Source organism: Grampus griseus (assembly GCF_964374135.1).
Source record: "Grampus griseus genome assembly, chromosome: 20".
Lineage (NCBI taxonomy): Eukaryota > Metazoa > Chordata > Mammalia > Artiodactyla > Delphinidae > Grampus > Grampus griseus.
Window position 1 is genome coordinate 40,603,776 of NC_139014.1, and position 15,968 is coordinate 40,619,743.

Genomic DNA, 15,968 nt, shown 5'->3' on the forward strand with positions numbered 1-15,968 from the left:
ACACCAGCCACCCCCGCTGTGGTCTCTTCCACTCTCTGGATAAAACTCTGCGACACGGCTACTCTCTCTGGAACTTATCTAGTTCTTGCCTTGGGTGTGAATGTTACAGCGTATTCTTGTTACCAACGTGAGCCCCGGTCACGCACCCGAGAGGGAAGTTCATACCATTCAGGATTCCTGGTCTCCTCTATAAAAGCAGATGGTTAGAGAGAGCTTACCAGTCATGAAATCCTTCCACCTGAATTAATTGGATCTGAGTAACATCCCCTGAGGCAGGGTGTTTCTCACAGAGAAACGGAAGTCCGGAAGAATCAAGTGACCCCCTCAAGATTGGACAGAAGTGAAGTTGGTGTTTGTTGCTCTCTTTCTGGCTTGCTTTGCTTAGTATGATAATCTCTAGGTCCATTCAATATTCCGTGAATGGACAACCATAATGGAATAGAATATGAAAAAGAATGTATATGTATAACTGGGTCACTTTTCTGTTCAGAAGAAATTAACACCACGCTGTAAATCAACTATACGCCAGTAAAATTAAAACAAACACTCCGCGTCCCCTTTAAGCTGCTCACATACCCAGTTCTCTAGATTCTTCCCAGCAGGAATCTGGCGAGACTCCTTGGCCCCGGTTTGCTCATTAAGTCATTCTAGGCCGGAACTGCGGTGGCCCGAGAAGAGAAATGGGGCTCCGCTGGGACCAGGGGTGTCGAAGCTGAGGGTCACCCAGCGGACACGCCCAGGGATGTCACAGACTTAACATGGGGCGTGTGTGCATGTGCGTGTGTGCACGTGTGTGTGTGTAGGTCATAGACCCCTCCCCGCCCCCGGGGCTCAGGGCCGTGCACCTGTCTGTGCATCTGAACACACGTGGCTGCAGGTGGACCCTGATGCCTCAGAGCTGCCGGCCTCAGGGGTCACCTGCAGAGGGTGTCCTTTCCGTCAGCAGATGGTATAAGCGGAGCTGTTGGGAGTGGGGCGGATATGGGGGATGAGTGAGACTTTGGGACAGCAGTGTGGCAGCAGCTGTGTTGGGGGCCCCCCACCCTGAGCCCATTCTGCCCCCTCCCCCTGCTTCAGCCTCTTTGCGGATGTCACAGTCCTGCGTGTTAACGAGGGTGAGAACGGTCCAACCAGTCACCCTCACATGCGCCCGGGCCCCGTGCGCTGTGCTTTACATGACACACCTCATGACAGCGTCCTCGTGGCAGTTCCTGTCATTGACCCTATTTTACGGATGAGATCGTTGAGACCTAGGAAGTTTAGGTATTCCGTTTCGGGTCACACAGCTGAGCAGTAGCTGCCTGTCCTGCACCCTTGCTCTCAATTCTATGCTTTACTCCAAACAATGATTTCATAGGCAGCCTTGTTCCGTTAGGAACTTTGGCTAATTCTTATATGTCGCCTTCCGGAGATATTGAAATACACACACAATAAGATCACAGAAACACGAAAGCAGCAAGGAGAGAGCTGGTTTTCCTGCAAGGCTGCACGAGGGTGGGTCGGCAGGGCCAGGCCTTCACTGGGAGAGAGCGTCCGTCCACCCGGCACACGCCGTGGAGGGCCCGTTCCCGGATTGTAAAAGTATTCCATGCATCCCTCCACTGTGCCAAAGACACACATTAAAGCCCTTGTTTAACTGGATTTCTGACTCAACAAAAACTCCTTTTGTCAGTACCTCAGAATTTCCTGGCACGTTACCCACACATATTTTCTATGTGGATGGCAGTTACGGGTCGCTGTGCACTATTTGTGTATATTTGTGCCTAGAAAGATTCATTTGAAACTAGTAGCACAATGTTTCTCCCTGATTTCAAAAGACCTCTTTCTTGATCTCTGGGGAACTGATCATTGCTATTTTTCTCTTTTAACCATAGGCAACAGTTTCCTGTGTATTCAACTGTCCATTTTCCCTCAAACCATCCATGGTAGTTACATGATAGTCTATTTTGCCAGTTTGCCTTCCTCAAACTGTTTTTCCAGAAACCTTGTGAAATGAGCCACGTGAAATGAGCCACGCCAGGGACTTTCAGAAGCTTCCATGCGGGAGAAGTGGGAACCAGAGGCGATCAAAACGAGGTGAGAAAGCCCAGGGAGAGAGACCCCTATACCAAGTCATGCACAATGGGATAAATGGCTCTGGTAGATGAGGCACAGATAGGACACTTGGGAGGACAGAGGAGGGGCAGGCGGAAGCCCACCTAGGGGGCTGGTCGGCCTCCCGAAAGAAGTGTCATTGGAACAGTCCCGGAAGGAGCGACAAAGGGACTAGAGGGGGGGGCCACACGTCTAAATGTATAATCATCCTGAGGGAAGAAAAGGCCATTTCATCCACTAAGAGCAGATGGCCGACTCCCCCGTTGCCGCGTCTGGCGGTGGTGACCTCTGGTAGGTGCACAGGGGATGGAGCACGTGTTGGACCAGGTGGGAGAGGAAATGGAGGCTCTGAGGAAAATCGGAGTAGGGCTTGAGTTGGCATTTGGTCTGTTCAGGCCCCGTTGACTTTCCGTGTTACACAGGGTTTCAGTGAAGCCTGAATCCTGGACTTGCTGGCCCCAAGCTACTGCCTTGTTGCTGTTTTCTGGGCACTTCCCATGCAGTGTCTCATTCAGGCTGCACAATAATCCTACAAGGGAGAGGGGTGTCATTCCCACTTCGCCTATGGAAGAACCTAAAGGTCCGAGAGAGGGGGGAAGTGGTTTGCCCAGTGAAAGGCAGTAAGTGACAGCGCTGGGACGTAAACCGAGGCCTCTCCACGCACCATGTCCATTCCTCATATTTCTTAGGTCACGTTCCGTGTTTTGCCATCTGACCTCTCGTCGTGGCTGTTATCAAGTCAGCCAGCTCATGCTTTCCTCTGGGTCCTGTACAAGGGGAGCTGCCTGGTGTTTGGATTCCTAATAATCCTTAGAGATTCTGGGGAAATTGCTGTGGCGACTGCAGTGACATCCTTTAATCTAACGATCCAAGTGCCTGGGGACAGAGCAAATTGCCTTCTAGTTGGTTCAGAGAAAATAAACAAATGAGTAAATCATGAGATGTGTCGGTCAGGGATAGTGCTACACAGAGGATTAGAACGGGAGCCAGAGTAGTGACTGCGGGCTGTTTCAGGCTGTCCTGAAGTCGTCCCTGAAGAATTCACACTTAGCTGCGTCCTGACTCCTAGGAAGGAAGAACCGTGCGAAAATCAGGGAAAGTGCGTCCCAGGCAGGGCGAGCAGCTGGAGAAGGACCCCCCGACGTGGGAAGCTTGGTGTGTTTGAGGCGAGAAGGAGGCCCCTGTGGTCGGGGGCGGTGAAGGCTGTCAGAGTGGGCGGGGCTAGACCAAGGGGAGCTCTGTAGGTCAGGGGAAGGGATTTGCCTTATGTCCTAAATGGGATGGGAAGCCACTGGAGTGTTGGCAGCGGGATAATCTAATCTGATTTATGTTTACAAGTGATCGCTCTGGGTCCCCTGGGGAGAAGGGCTCGCAGAGAACAAGAGTAGAAGAGAAGCAGGGAGACCAGTCAGCCAGTAGGCAGCTGTTGATGCTTGGCTAAGGATGGAGAGGTCGGGAAGTCAGGCAATGGGAGGGGGTGATGGTGGGGGCAGTGGGTAGGGGCAGGATGATGGATCGCATGTATTCAGTGAAGCAGCAAGAGGAGTCAGGCAGCCCTGATTTTTTTTTTTTTTTGGCCGCACCCTGCGGCACATGGGATCTTAGTTCCCTGACCAGGGATCGAACCCGCGCCCCCTGCGTTGGAAGCGCGGAATCTTACCACTGGACCCCAGGGGAGTCCCAACCCCAATTTTTGAACTGGGCAATTCGGTGAATGGTGGTTGGTGCCTCTCTCTGAGATGGAAAAGACCAGAGAGGAACGTTTTAGGGAGTAAGGCCAAGAGTTCCTTTTTTTTTTTTTTTTTTTGCGGTACGCGGGCCTCTCACTGCCGTGGCCTCTCCCGTTGAGGAGCACAGGCTCCGGACGCGCAGGCTCAGCGGCCATGGCTCGTGGGCCCAGCCGCTCTGCGGCACGTGGGATCTTCCCGGACCGGGGCACGAACCCACGTCCCCTGCATCGGCAGGCGGACTCTCAACCACTGCGCCACCAGGGAAACCCAAGAGTTCCTTCTGAGCCGTGAAAACGTTGATATCCTATTAGACACACCAATGAAGATGTAAAGACGGCAGCTAAAGTCTAGGTGTGGACTTTGGGGAGGGTGTCAGGCTGGAGTGAAGACTCGGCAGATAGATGAGATGCCAAGCCACAGAACCGATGGACGTCACCTTGGCACCTGAATTTGGGGTGAAAGAAGGAAGGAGGAGTTGAGTTTCTACTTTGAGCATCGGGAAGGATGCTGATGCCATTGACAGAAACAGGGTGTGGAGACAGACGAGGCGTCTGTGGACCTGTGGGGTGGTAACCGCTACTGACTTTGGTCTTGAACAAGTTTGAATTTGATGGAAATACAAGTGCTTAGAGGAAGTTGTTTAATAAGCAGTTAGAAACAAGGGACTAGTCTCAGGGAAGAGATGGGTCCCAGGAGCATGTTTTGGTTCATTGTCAAGGTCCCCGTGGAATTGAGGATACAGAGTGATAAGGCTCAGGTGGAAAGATTAATTTTGACCAAATTCAAAAGAAAATGAATCATCGTTCAGGATGCCAACATCTTAAATTTATAATGGGATCTGTACCTATGAGTTACTGGGTTATGGATTTTTAGAAGATTGCTGAGAGCACAAGAGCAAAAGGGGACCCCTTTAATCAACTCAGATAGCCAACGAGCCCGCCTTGTGTTTGGTCACTTCTCAGAGAACCAGCCCTGCCCTTCCCAAGTCCCTGCTCCCCCGCACAGCGTGGAGGAAACGTGCAAACTGTGGAAGGATCTGTCCCACATGTCCTTGCTTTCTTAGTAGAAAATATGGGACACAATTCGACAACTTCGTGATGGCTCAGGGACCTCACTGAGGACCTCTGTGCTTTTTACTGGCTGTGGTCGTGCTGGGACAGCCTCGTCACGGCAGGGGGCTGGGGCGGGGAGTTGAGGCTGGTGGCCCTTCACTAAGTGCCCTGCGCTCCTTATGCTTTTATAGGAACTTGGTTTCCTTTTCGAAGTTCTTTCATTCCCTTCCCGGGCGCACGGTGTCTGGACCATCGGCTGGAGTGTTTCATCCCTCCTGGTTGGGAGAGGGTTGTGGTGTGGCCTTCGCTTGGCTCCTATGCCTGGAGCCCTAGAGACCCACCCCTTGAAAGTTTAGAGAGTATTTTTCATTGATCGCATTGCTGTTTCCCTGCTAGCACATCCAGTCTTAACAAAGCATCACACAGCACAGGAACTCAATATTTTGTAATAACATATATGTGTGTGTGTGTGTGTATGTATATGTGTATATATATATATGTGTGTACATACATACACACATATACATGAATATATACACACATGCACACAATACATATATACATGTATGTATGCATACACGTGTATGCATATCCACACATACACATATGTATATACATGTACATATATACACATACATCCTGTTATATATATAACATCCTGTTATATATATTAAACTGTTGTATTCAGTGGTATGTATATATACATATATGTAAACCGGAATCACTTTGTTGTATACCTGAAACTAGCACAACATTGTGAATCAACTATACTTCAATTAAAGGAAAACCCTAAATATCTGTGCAAAGATAAAAAAACCCCAAAATAAAGCCTCACAGAGCATAGCGTGCTTCTCGGGCGATTTCCCTGTGCACAGCTGGTCTTGGCCTCAGGGAGCTGATTCTCTCTAACTTCCTCCCTGACCTTCTATGACAGTGGCATCTGGGGCTTTAGCTGTGGTCCTCCTGCCTGAAGTCGGCTTCACTTTGCCAGTCGCGCACAGACTCTGTTTTAGCTTCTGGCCTCAGCAGTGTGGAATGTGCTGCGGTAAACGATGGGCCTTGGAGCTGGTAGGAACCCTAGAGACCGTGGTGGCAAATATCCTGCTGCTCAGGGAGGATAGGGGATCAGGGAGGATACTACCCACCTCCCAGGACTGAGAGGGGAGGGGCTTTGGTGGTACCGAGAACTTTGGGGGACCAGAAACCTTCAGTGGCCAACATTTTCTGAGCACCTTCCAATGCACAGGTTTATAGAAGCAGAAGGGCACCAAGGAGCTCTTCATCTTTCAGAGTCACTGCTCATCACTCATAGTGGCTAAAGTTAAAAACACGAACGGAGGAATGATTAATAATATGATTAATAATGGTGCATTCATTTGATGGATGACTAAGCAGAGGAATCTCTAAGACCACAAAGGTAGATAGTTTAACGTTAGAGCAAAAATGATGGATTCAAAGACGAAAGTACGTTTTGTGCCCATACCATGTTAGAACTAGGTGACAGCACATAGGTCAGAGTCGTGTGATGGTAATTGGACTGTGAGATTAAAACATAGCATTTCCAAACTTTCTCTAACGCTGATTTATAATTCCCGTTATGGGAAGACATACAAATAGGGACTTCCTTAGCGGGCCAGTGATTAGGACTTCACGCTTCCACTGCAGGGGCCTGGGTTTGATCCCTGGTTGGGGAGCTAAGATCCCGACAACCTCTAGACCAAAAAAAGAAAAGAAAAGAAAAGAAAAAGAAATACAGCAAAATGCAGCTGACCGTCATTGACACGACATAGGCCTTGGGTTGCTTTTCTGGGAAAGGGGATGATTTGCTCTATTTCCTGCTCACAATCTGCTCGTGACCGTGGGGCTGGTGACGTGGGAAGGCGTGTGGGACTCCAGTTACTGAACAGGGTCGTCTCTGCCCAGCTTTGATTTCAGCCTCCTTCACTCCACCTTCCAACTTTAACAGTGCCGCGTATCCATCTACGCGGCTTTTCCTCCTCTGCTTCATCCCCAAACGTCGCATCTTCCTTTTGTTGCATCTCCATCTTGTAAGCTGTTTTAGGACTGAAATGATTGCTGAGTATGAATGAAGAGATTCAGGACAAGGTACGGCCAAAGTCAAACCCTTAATTTTCACAAGGGTGGTTTATCTAGATTGTGGTTCAGCTGCGGACAACTCACCCCAGACAGCTGGGAGTTTGATTTCATTGCAGTTTGCGTTTACGGGTGACCCAAGAGTTGGGTGCGAAGTGTGATGCCTGGATTGTCTCTCATCCTGGCATGAACTGGGATAAAGCCTGACGCTGAGGCCAAGCTGTCAATGTGTTGATGGGATAATTGAACCCTGCAGAAGGCAGCCACTTTGGTACTTGGCTTCTAGGCAGTCTCAAATGAAAGTCACTTCTCTTTTTTTTAAAACAAGATAAAGGATTTTAATATGTTTACAGCAAAGTTTAAGAAAATAATCAGGTGGAACGAGGCCTTATGAAAAATTCCCCAATTAAGAAAAATAAGTACAGGTAAACAGGCAGAAAAATCAAATTAATACAAGGATAAAAAAATAAAATTTTGCTCCTAATTATTACCTACAATATTGTTTTGTAAAAGAAAGCATTGTTTCTACGATTTGCTTGAAATTTCTTTTATTTTTTTTTCTTAAAGATATTTTAAATGTAGGTAATATATGCCATGTTAAAAATTCACCCTTTTCATTAAGGGATAAAATGAAATTTGAATTCCCTCCTTCGCTCTCTGGTCCCCTGGTCCCTGCCCTGAAGGTAACCAATGTTAGCAGTTAGCAAGTCACCTTCTTCAAAGCAAACACTGGCCTGGGTTGCTAGTGCTTTGAGCATCGTAAAAGGGGGTGGCCGGGCCCGCTGATTGTGGCCAGCCCTGGGAGATGCCTGTGTGTTTCCCTCATTGTTCCAGAGAAGCAGAACTTCCTCTTTCTGACTGATTACACATTGTGAAGCCACACATTTTCATGGTCCCTTTACTCCTGAGCCAGCTGTCAGGCAGAGACAGGGTCTCCGAGCACAGACTGCTTGAAGCCTTTCATGTCTGGTTTCCTGCGTACGAAAAGGCAGGGCTGGTTCTTGCTGCCTGGTTTTTCATCTCTTTCCTAGCGGTCTAGCCTATCAGTGTACCCGGCTGCCCCAAAACGGCCACGGAAGGAAAAGGCTGAAAAGCTCTCCTCTGATCAGGCCTGTTGGGCTTGTTTGGGAAATTACATTAAAAAATTTGAAACTTGATCTCTAGACACTTACGGCCATGGGTGCTTTTAGCCTGACGGGTCTTTGTATTACATCTTAAAGTGGGAATTTTAATATTTATAACTGAACATTCCTCAGATAAATATAAAATTCAGATGCGTAGTTTTACCCAGTGCCCAATGCTTCTTCCTGTAACGCGTTTGTCAAGTGTTTATTCAGTCAACTCAGCATCGCGGTTCCTATGCAGAATCCATGCCGCTTGGAAACAGCCTGCGTGATCCTCACACAGAGAAGAGGAATGTGGGCTCCGAGCAGAGACGCGGTGCACTCGGAATCTGAGACCCTCGAGGCCTGCCGTCCACCACCCCGGGTCCTTCAAGACTCAGCACAATCATCTCCTCTCCTTGAACCTGTTTCTTGCCATCCCTCCCCACCCAGGCTGAGTTAGGAAGCTTGTGGTCTGTCTCCTCACTGGGCAGGGAGCCCCTTGAACCAAGGCTCGGTCTCATTCTGCTTTGGGCCTGGTACGTGCAGGCACCGGACACCCATCTGCAGAGTGGCCGAGGGGACTTGTTCTGGTCTCTACAGGGATTTCTCCGCTTTTGTTTCTGATGACTCAGGTGGCATGGATTAGTCTTGTTTGATCTGTTATCAGCATGGGAAACGAACGTGCCTTGTGGACCCTTGACACTGAGAAGGGTAGACCCCCCAAGGCAAGAGGTGAGCATGGCGCGTCCACAGCGGGTTCTGGGTGAGCGCGGGATCCGCACCTCTTAGAAGTGCGGTGTTTGGAGCTCAGCGTACATTTGCGGAGTGCCTGCGTGCCTGAGTGAACTGATGTTGCGTGGCCGTGGGTACTTGAACTCTGTTTCCACTTTTGTGTCCCTCAAAGTCCGTGCATAATCACTAGAGAATATGGAGGGTACAGAAGGGTTCTCAAGAAGCGGCGTGTTCCCTCCCTCCCACCGCAATGGTGAATCGGTGATGCCAGGTCTGTGTTAGAAGACCGTCCCATCTCATGAGACTCCCATCTCTCCCCCCACCCCTGGTGTGCTCGGAGATCGTTGCCCCCCCCCAGAAAGAGGCGTGGTCTGTATCAGCTACCAAAGCTGCCCGTCATGTGCAACTTGGCTTTTTAACAGAGCTCAGTGATGGGCTTGTCCCTCCTCTCCCTGGAGTGTGTGTGTTTGCAGAAGAGAAGGTGGCCAGCACGTTGTCCCGTAGTGAGGGGTGAGGGGACACCAACTTGCCTCTCCCCATCCTGCTCCCCTCTGCGTGAACAGCTCTGGAATTCTCAGGGCTCCCTAGCATCAAATCAGGATCTCGTGGAGGCCTCCCTGGAGCCCACCAGTTCCATGGTCTCGGGGGGACGGGACAGGGTGAAGAGGTGGAGAGAGCCGTGATGGGGGTGGTGCTCACGGGAGGTCTGTGGGGGGCACTGGGCTTCCCCAGGTCTGAAGTGCGAGGAGGGGGTCAAAGCGTACACTCGGCCTGTAAGATGGGAGCACTGCTCGGATGAAGATCAGTGCAGACACCCCACGTGGCGCCAAGTTGATTCATGCCCAGCTCTTAGAGATAAGCCTCCAGGCACTTCTGGCCTAAGTGGAAGCTTCCTCTTCACCCCAAATAAATGAGTAGTAGCCAGAGGGCAGATAAGGAAAGAGCGGGCAGGGGAGGAAACGGGAAGTTGAGGAGGGTAACACACAGAGGTGAAAAGAAACTCTGCATCAGCTTCCTGTCGGGGAAAATGTGGTTCTCCCTCGGGGAACAGACAAGCTCCCCGGATCGTTTAGGGAGAAAAGTGAGAGGAGACGCAAGCAACACAAGATGCCTGCAGGTTAGAGCAGAGCAGAGAGGACAGAGGGAAGTGGGTCTGGTCTCCGGGGAGTGCTGGGCCCTCGCATTGGCTTGGCGCTTCTGGGGATGGGCACTTTCGTGAGGCCAACCTTCTGAGGCTGGTTCTGGAGGAAGTGAGTCATTGAAGACCCAGCTATACCCTGAGCAAGTTTGTCCCTCTGTCCACTTATGGCAGAACCTCCTCTGATGCTCAAGGTTCCAAAACAAGGGCTGGCGAGGACATTGTTTCAGAGTTCTCCCAGCCGTTTCCCTGGTTTACTAGTTCCCTGAGATGCCCTTCCCAGTGAGTGAATGAATGAATGATTCCCTGGTCATATGAGGTTAGGGGATGCTGCATCCCAGTTTCCCTCTGGAGAGTTACAGAACAAGTCAGCCTATCACAGGCTCTGAAATGCCTGCACTAAAGGAATTTAACACGTCATCTTTCAGGCCAGCTGGACTGCGGACAGGCTTGCTGTATTTCTATTGCAAAACCACACAGACTATGTGTATGGGGGCCCCCTGGATTAAAAAGTATATGCAGCCCTTAGAGGGTGGTCTTTGCCATGGACTTTTCCCCTCCTTTAAGTAACACTCTTAACATCTTGAGAGATGCCTGCATTCTCTGGGGGCACAGCTCAGGAGACACTGGAGCCAGATACTGTCTTTCCCATCAGGGGTGTGCAAACAGCACTACTTTCACAGCATTTGTGGGGCAAACAGTCTGAGTGGGGTGGACTCGTGCCCACTCATCCAATCAGTCCTGCCTGGAACCCACAAAATCCTTTTGCAGGATGGTTTTCCGAGATAAGGATGCAGCTTGTGGCCACAGATAGAGCGTAAATTAGTTCTGCACCGAAGCACCACCCTCAGCCCCAGTGTTCTTAGCTCAGCACTTTCTTCGGTCTTAGTGGTTCCCGTATTGGCAGGTGGTGGTGGGAATGCTCCAGGGTCCTTTAAAATGGTTAAAGGCCACTGATATGCAGTCCTGAACATACATAACAAAGAATCCTTGCATATACATCTGAATTGAATGTGTAAATTCTTAAATCTGTGTCTTAGAACTTAAAAAAGACTGAAGTGACCTCCTGGACCTGTTTCCTATCTCTGAAGTAGTTAAAACCCTATAAACCTTCAGTGTTTTGGGGGGGTTTAGATTCTACGATAGCGGTTCCCAAACCTTGCTGCATGTTAGAATCCAGCTTTTAATTCCGCTGCCTGTGTTGTATCCTATTCCAATTAGATCACAATGTGGTGGGGGTGGGGGCAGGGAAGAGCCAGGTATTTGAATTTTTTTAAAGATCCCCAGTAATCCCAACATGCAGCGAAACTGGGGGCACTGACGTAGAAGCACTTTATTTTTATTATAACATTTTATTATAACGACCACGCCTCTGTGAGAGAAGCAGGACAGGAGCTCGTCCTCACCTCGTAAGTGAGATGACAAAGGTCGTACGGGGCGAAGAGACACGATCCAGGTCACAGATCAGGTTCCAGACAAGCGTCATTCCTTACTTGGGCCAAACCCGGCCAATCAGACTAGATTCTGGGGATGTTGGGATATGAGACCGGGGGGTGGGTGGGAGGAACTGGGCTTGAAAACCCAGAGGATTGAACACGGGCCTTCGTGCCTGAAGGAGAAACAAGAAAACCCCTTCAGTGTCATGCCTCCTGCCCTAGCAATGCTGCCTCTGTCTGGGGACCACTGGTCTGCGTTTCATTTCTAGGGACACAGAATGGACCCTTCGTGCCAGAGTTGGAGGAAATTATCAGAGCCCACAGCTTGTCTTCAGACTTAATGTCGACTATTTCTCTCCTTTGATTTTCTATTTTTTTTATAAAGTTATTTATTTTACATATTTACTTTTGGCTGCGTTGGGTCTTTGTCACTGCGTGCAGGCTTTCTGTAGTTGCGGCGAGCGGGGGCTACTCTTCGTTGCGGTGTGCGGGCTTCTCACTGTGGTAGCTTCTCTTGTTGTGGAGCACAGGATCTAGGCGCACAGGCTTCAGTAGTTGCGACGTGTGGGCTCAGTAGTTGTGGCTTGCGGGCTCTAGAGCGCAGGCTCAGTAGTTGTGATGCACGGGCTTAGTGGCTCCGCGGCATGTGGGATCTTCCTGGACCAGGGCTTGAACCCATGTCCCCTGCATTGGCAGGCAGGTTCTTAACCACTGCGCCACCAGGGAAGTCCCTTTTCCTTTGATTTTTAAACAAGTCCTCCCCGTGAGTTTTGAGGCTGTCTCGGACATTCCCACCCTTGATTGTACAGTATCCTAGTCTCTGCATCAGCAGGCGTGAGAACACCTACCAGTCTGTGGAATTGTCCTATCAGCCATGGAGGCTGTTATGGGAGCAGCGGGATGGGGCAAGGGGCTCTGAGGGGGATGCTGTTGAAACGAACGATTCACTAGTAACTGGGCTTCTCTGAAGCTTCAGGGCTCATAAACTAGAGGCTTAGAAGCAAGGATGAATGATCCCACATCCCCCAAATATCACCGGTTCAGAGCATTTTTCCACCGTCTGACATGATTGATTAATCCTATTGTATGTATGGGGAGAAGTACTCACATTTCTTACTTAAAAAAAAAAAATACACTTATTTTTATTGTATAATTCAATGTGTTTTTTGTTTGTTAGTTTGTTTTTGTTTTGTTTTGTTTTTGCCGCACCGCATGACTTGTGGGATCTCAGTTCTCTGACCAGGGATTGAAGCCGGGCCACGGCAGTGAAAGCGCCGAGTCCTAACCACTAGGCCGCCAGGGGACTCCTGGTACTCACGTTTCTAATAGCCCTACAAACGTGGAGGATAAGCCAGGAATTCCTTTGGTTAGAGGTGGGCAAGCAAGGACAGTGACCCCTTGGATGACATACTCTGTGTTGCTGGGGACTTGGAATGGATGGCCTGACATTCTAGGTCTTAGAAGGAGACATAAGGTGCTTCAACTTCCATTTTATCATCATTATTATTACATGAAACTCTCTCTAGCTTAGAGGACTATTTGAGCATTATTTCTAGCTTCAGAAAAATGATATTGTGAATTCTCCTAAAAACGTATTGTCATGAAAGATTGCCACTAACACTTAGCAGTAAGGAATCCATGAGGCCTGGATCTGACTAGGTTTGACAAAAACTCGCTTTTTTTTTTTTAAGAGTTTGAATGAATCTTTAGGATGCTATGCTTCGTGAGGTATATTATAATAAAACACTGACATTGGGAGTGTTACTTATAAATGCAGTGGCGTTGAAGGTGACCCCCGTCAAGAGCTCGCTCGCTTGCCTTCCACAGTGGTTCCTCGATGAGGAGGGAAAAGGGGTGGAAAGTCTGGCAGTCGCTCACCTGAGGGCCGCGTTTCCCACCTGCACAAGCCGGTCCTCGTGTATGTTGCAGCCAAAAGAAAGATTTAGAGCTTATTCAGCCTCAACCAGGACCACTCACAGGAGGTGCTCAAACCAGCAGCGGCGCCTGGGAGTGACTTAGAAATGCAAGTTCTCCAGTCCCCAGAGCAGCTCTGCGGAGTCTGCATCCTTGGGGCGGGACCCCGCCGCCGTGTTTTCCCAGGCTCTCCCGGGGTTTAGTGCTCACAGAGGTGGAGTGGCGTGGCCCTGGACCGATGGTTCTCAAAGTGGGGTCACAGCTCCCCACCTCACCCGTGACCTTGTTAGAAGCCACCCGATCTCTTAGTCCTTGGACGTTGGCAGGAGGCAGTGGACACATTCCCTGGGACTTTCCAATGTTCGCGGATGAACCTGTAAAGTAATCCATTCTCCGATAAGCACAGAGTCTTAACTGCTGGACTGCCAGGAAAGTCCATGTCTCCTAACTTTGGATTTCATTTTATTCCCACTGAATACGGGGGATGGAAGGGCTATCATGCATGATGGGGGGGAAATCCAACATGTGGTTCCGATACCCTCCGACCCTTAAAGAATGGAATCATTGGCCGCGAGTGCCTCTAAATTGCCCGTATTTCTCGTTGCCGGTAGAACTGACAGAAAACATCGGGCTTCCTGTGAATCTGCTTGAGAAACATGACCTGTGGCCCGCCTATGTCACGTACACATCCCCGCTGGTGAAAAGACTGATTGAGAAAAGCAAAGCCAGAGACGTGGAACGCTTGCAAACGGCCGAGGAGAGCCGGCCGACATGCAGGCAGAGAAAGCCTCCCAGCGTCATCCAGCTGGAAAGGAGAAAGTCCTTCACGTCCTTAGGCAACATGATGTTCAAGGACGTGGGGTCAGAGACCATGCTCTCGGCGTGGGGCTCTTTCTCCATGTCGGACACGGGTCCCCCCGTGGTTCCAGAGCGCACCCACTTCCACGCGGATGCTAGGGCAAGTCCCACCGCCGACTACAACAAGATCATCTTCTCCCGGAAGCCGAGGATGAGGGTGCTTCCGTACCGCTCACTGCTGGCCGGCGAGGAGAAACACCCCGACGTTTAACAGGGAGTCCCCGCAGCCGCCCCCAAGCTTGTACAGCAGTTAAGGGCCATTTGCCACATATTTCGTGACGGCCTTTGCGTTGGGACTTGCCCCTGCTCGGGCAGAGGTCGGCTGAGATCAACCAGATGGAATGTGGGCCACGGAGGGGGTGAGGGCACCCCGTCTGGCAGTGCAGTCATGTGCGGGTGGGAAGCCCCCGGGCTCTAGATCCTGCCAGAGATGCTTAGGACCCAGCTGGGGGTGAATCAGTCCTGGTCCAGGCAGGAGACAGCAATCACACCAGAGATCCTTTGATAGAAAGAATTTCTAGCCAGGTAGCTGCAAAGGCAGGAAGGGGGCACAGAGATGTGGATGGAGGGGGCGCCCGCAGGAAGCAGGCTGGGGGGACAAAGAGAAGGCGTTAAGAGTTAGACACTCGGAGAAGGGGCAGGTGGGCTGCATCTCAGCTCCCAGACGCTGGTGTCCTGAGCTCGCAGGAGACCCCTTTGGGGGTGGCAGCCCTGCCTCTGAGGAGGGGGAGCTGTTTGGCTGACAGACGCCCTGAAGTTGGCTCTGAGAGTGTTCGGAAAACCAAAATGGGACTCAAATATTTGTTTCTGGAAGGAGTTGACACCGTCCGAGTGAACGAGAATTGCTGGGGGAAACAGAAAGGGACAGGAAGCCGACAGAGGTAAACAGGAAACAAATCAGGAGCGAGTTCCTTCTTCTTCCTTCAGCCTCCGGACTCCCTCTGGCTCTTCTGATGGGCAGAGCCTCACCGGGAGGGGAGCAGAAATGTGATTTGCAGGATCCCAAGTCCTGCATCTCAAAGCAGAGTGCAAAAGGATGGGCTTGGAGCCAAGGGAAGATGAGCTCACTACCTGCCCGGTGGGGTTCTGGGCGATCCCACCTTGCTGCCCGCCTTGGCACCTGGTATTGGGATGTTTGCTCCTTGGAGGGTTTACAAAGTGGCAGTGGAGACCCGGGCGTCCCCTGCTGAGAAATGGAGGATTTTTCTCCCCTGTAGTTCTTTAAGTCTTGTGGAGCTCAGTTGGCTGGGGGAGAGGTTCCTGGCTGGACCCCAGCTATGCTTTGTCAGATGCAGCTGGCATTGGTCCACCCATGCTCTGAGCTGTTCCCACTTGACCTCAAAGCAAACGATGCTGTACTCAGTCTGGACGCAGAAGACTCTGTCTTTAGACACAAAGAGACTTGAGTTATGACAGGCAGACCACACGGTCTCAGGCTTGGGGCTTGCCTGCTGAGCATGGCCTCATTGGTAGCATCTCTCTTCTTTGCCCTCACCTGAGTTTCTCTGCTTATATTTGTGAAGCAGTTAATACTCACCCTGTTTCCCTCACGGAGACATAGAAGATGCAATGTGCTAGTTGCTGGAAGAGGCTGAATTTTTGCAAAAAGAATAGGTGATTCCCAGTGAATCTGAATGACTGTATTTGGGTCCACGGAACATTTATAGACATGGAGGCTGGTGATAAATTCCCAACGAGAATTCTTCTCTCTTCTCTCCTTTTATGGGGGTTTATAGCCAGAGTATGTTTGGGAAGCTATGGATTATAGATCCTCATTGTGTTAGTGTTCGCATAGTTTTTTGGGTGTTTTGTTG

General features: G+C 50.3%; 1 protein-coding gene across 1 annotated transcript; it reads left to right on the forward strand.

Annotated features, from left to right (window-relative positions):
* Nucleotides 1–13,819: 13,819 nt before the first annotated feature.
* Nucleotides 13,820–14,365, forward strand: CDRT4 (CMT1A duplicated region transcript 4; the record flags this gene model as incomplete). Its single annotated transcript, XM_082679448.1, has 1 exon — nucleotides 13,820–14,365. The coding sequence occupies one exon, from the start codon at nucleotides 13,820–13,822 to the stop codon at nucleotides 14,363–14,365; it is 546 nt and encodes a 181-aa protein (XP_082535574.1).
* Between the last annotated feature and the right edge of the window lie 1,603 nt (nucleotides 14,366–15,968).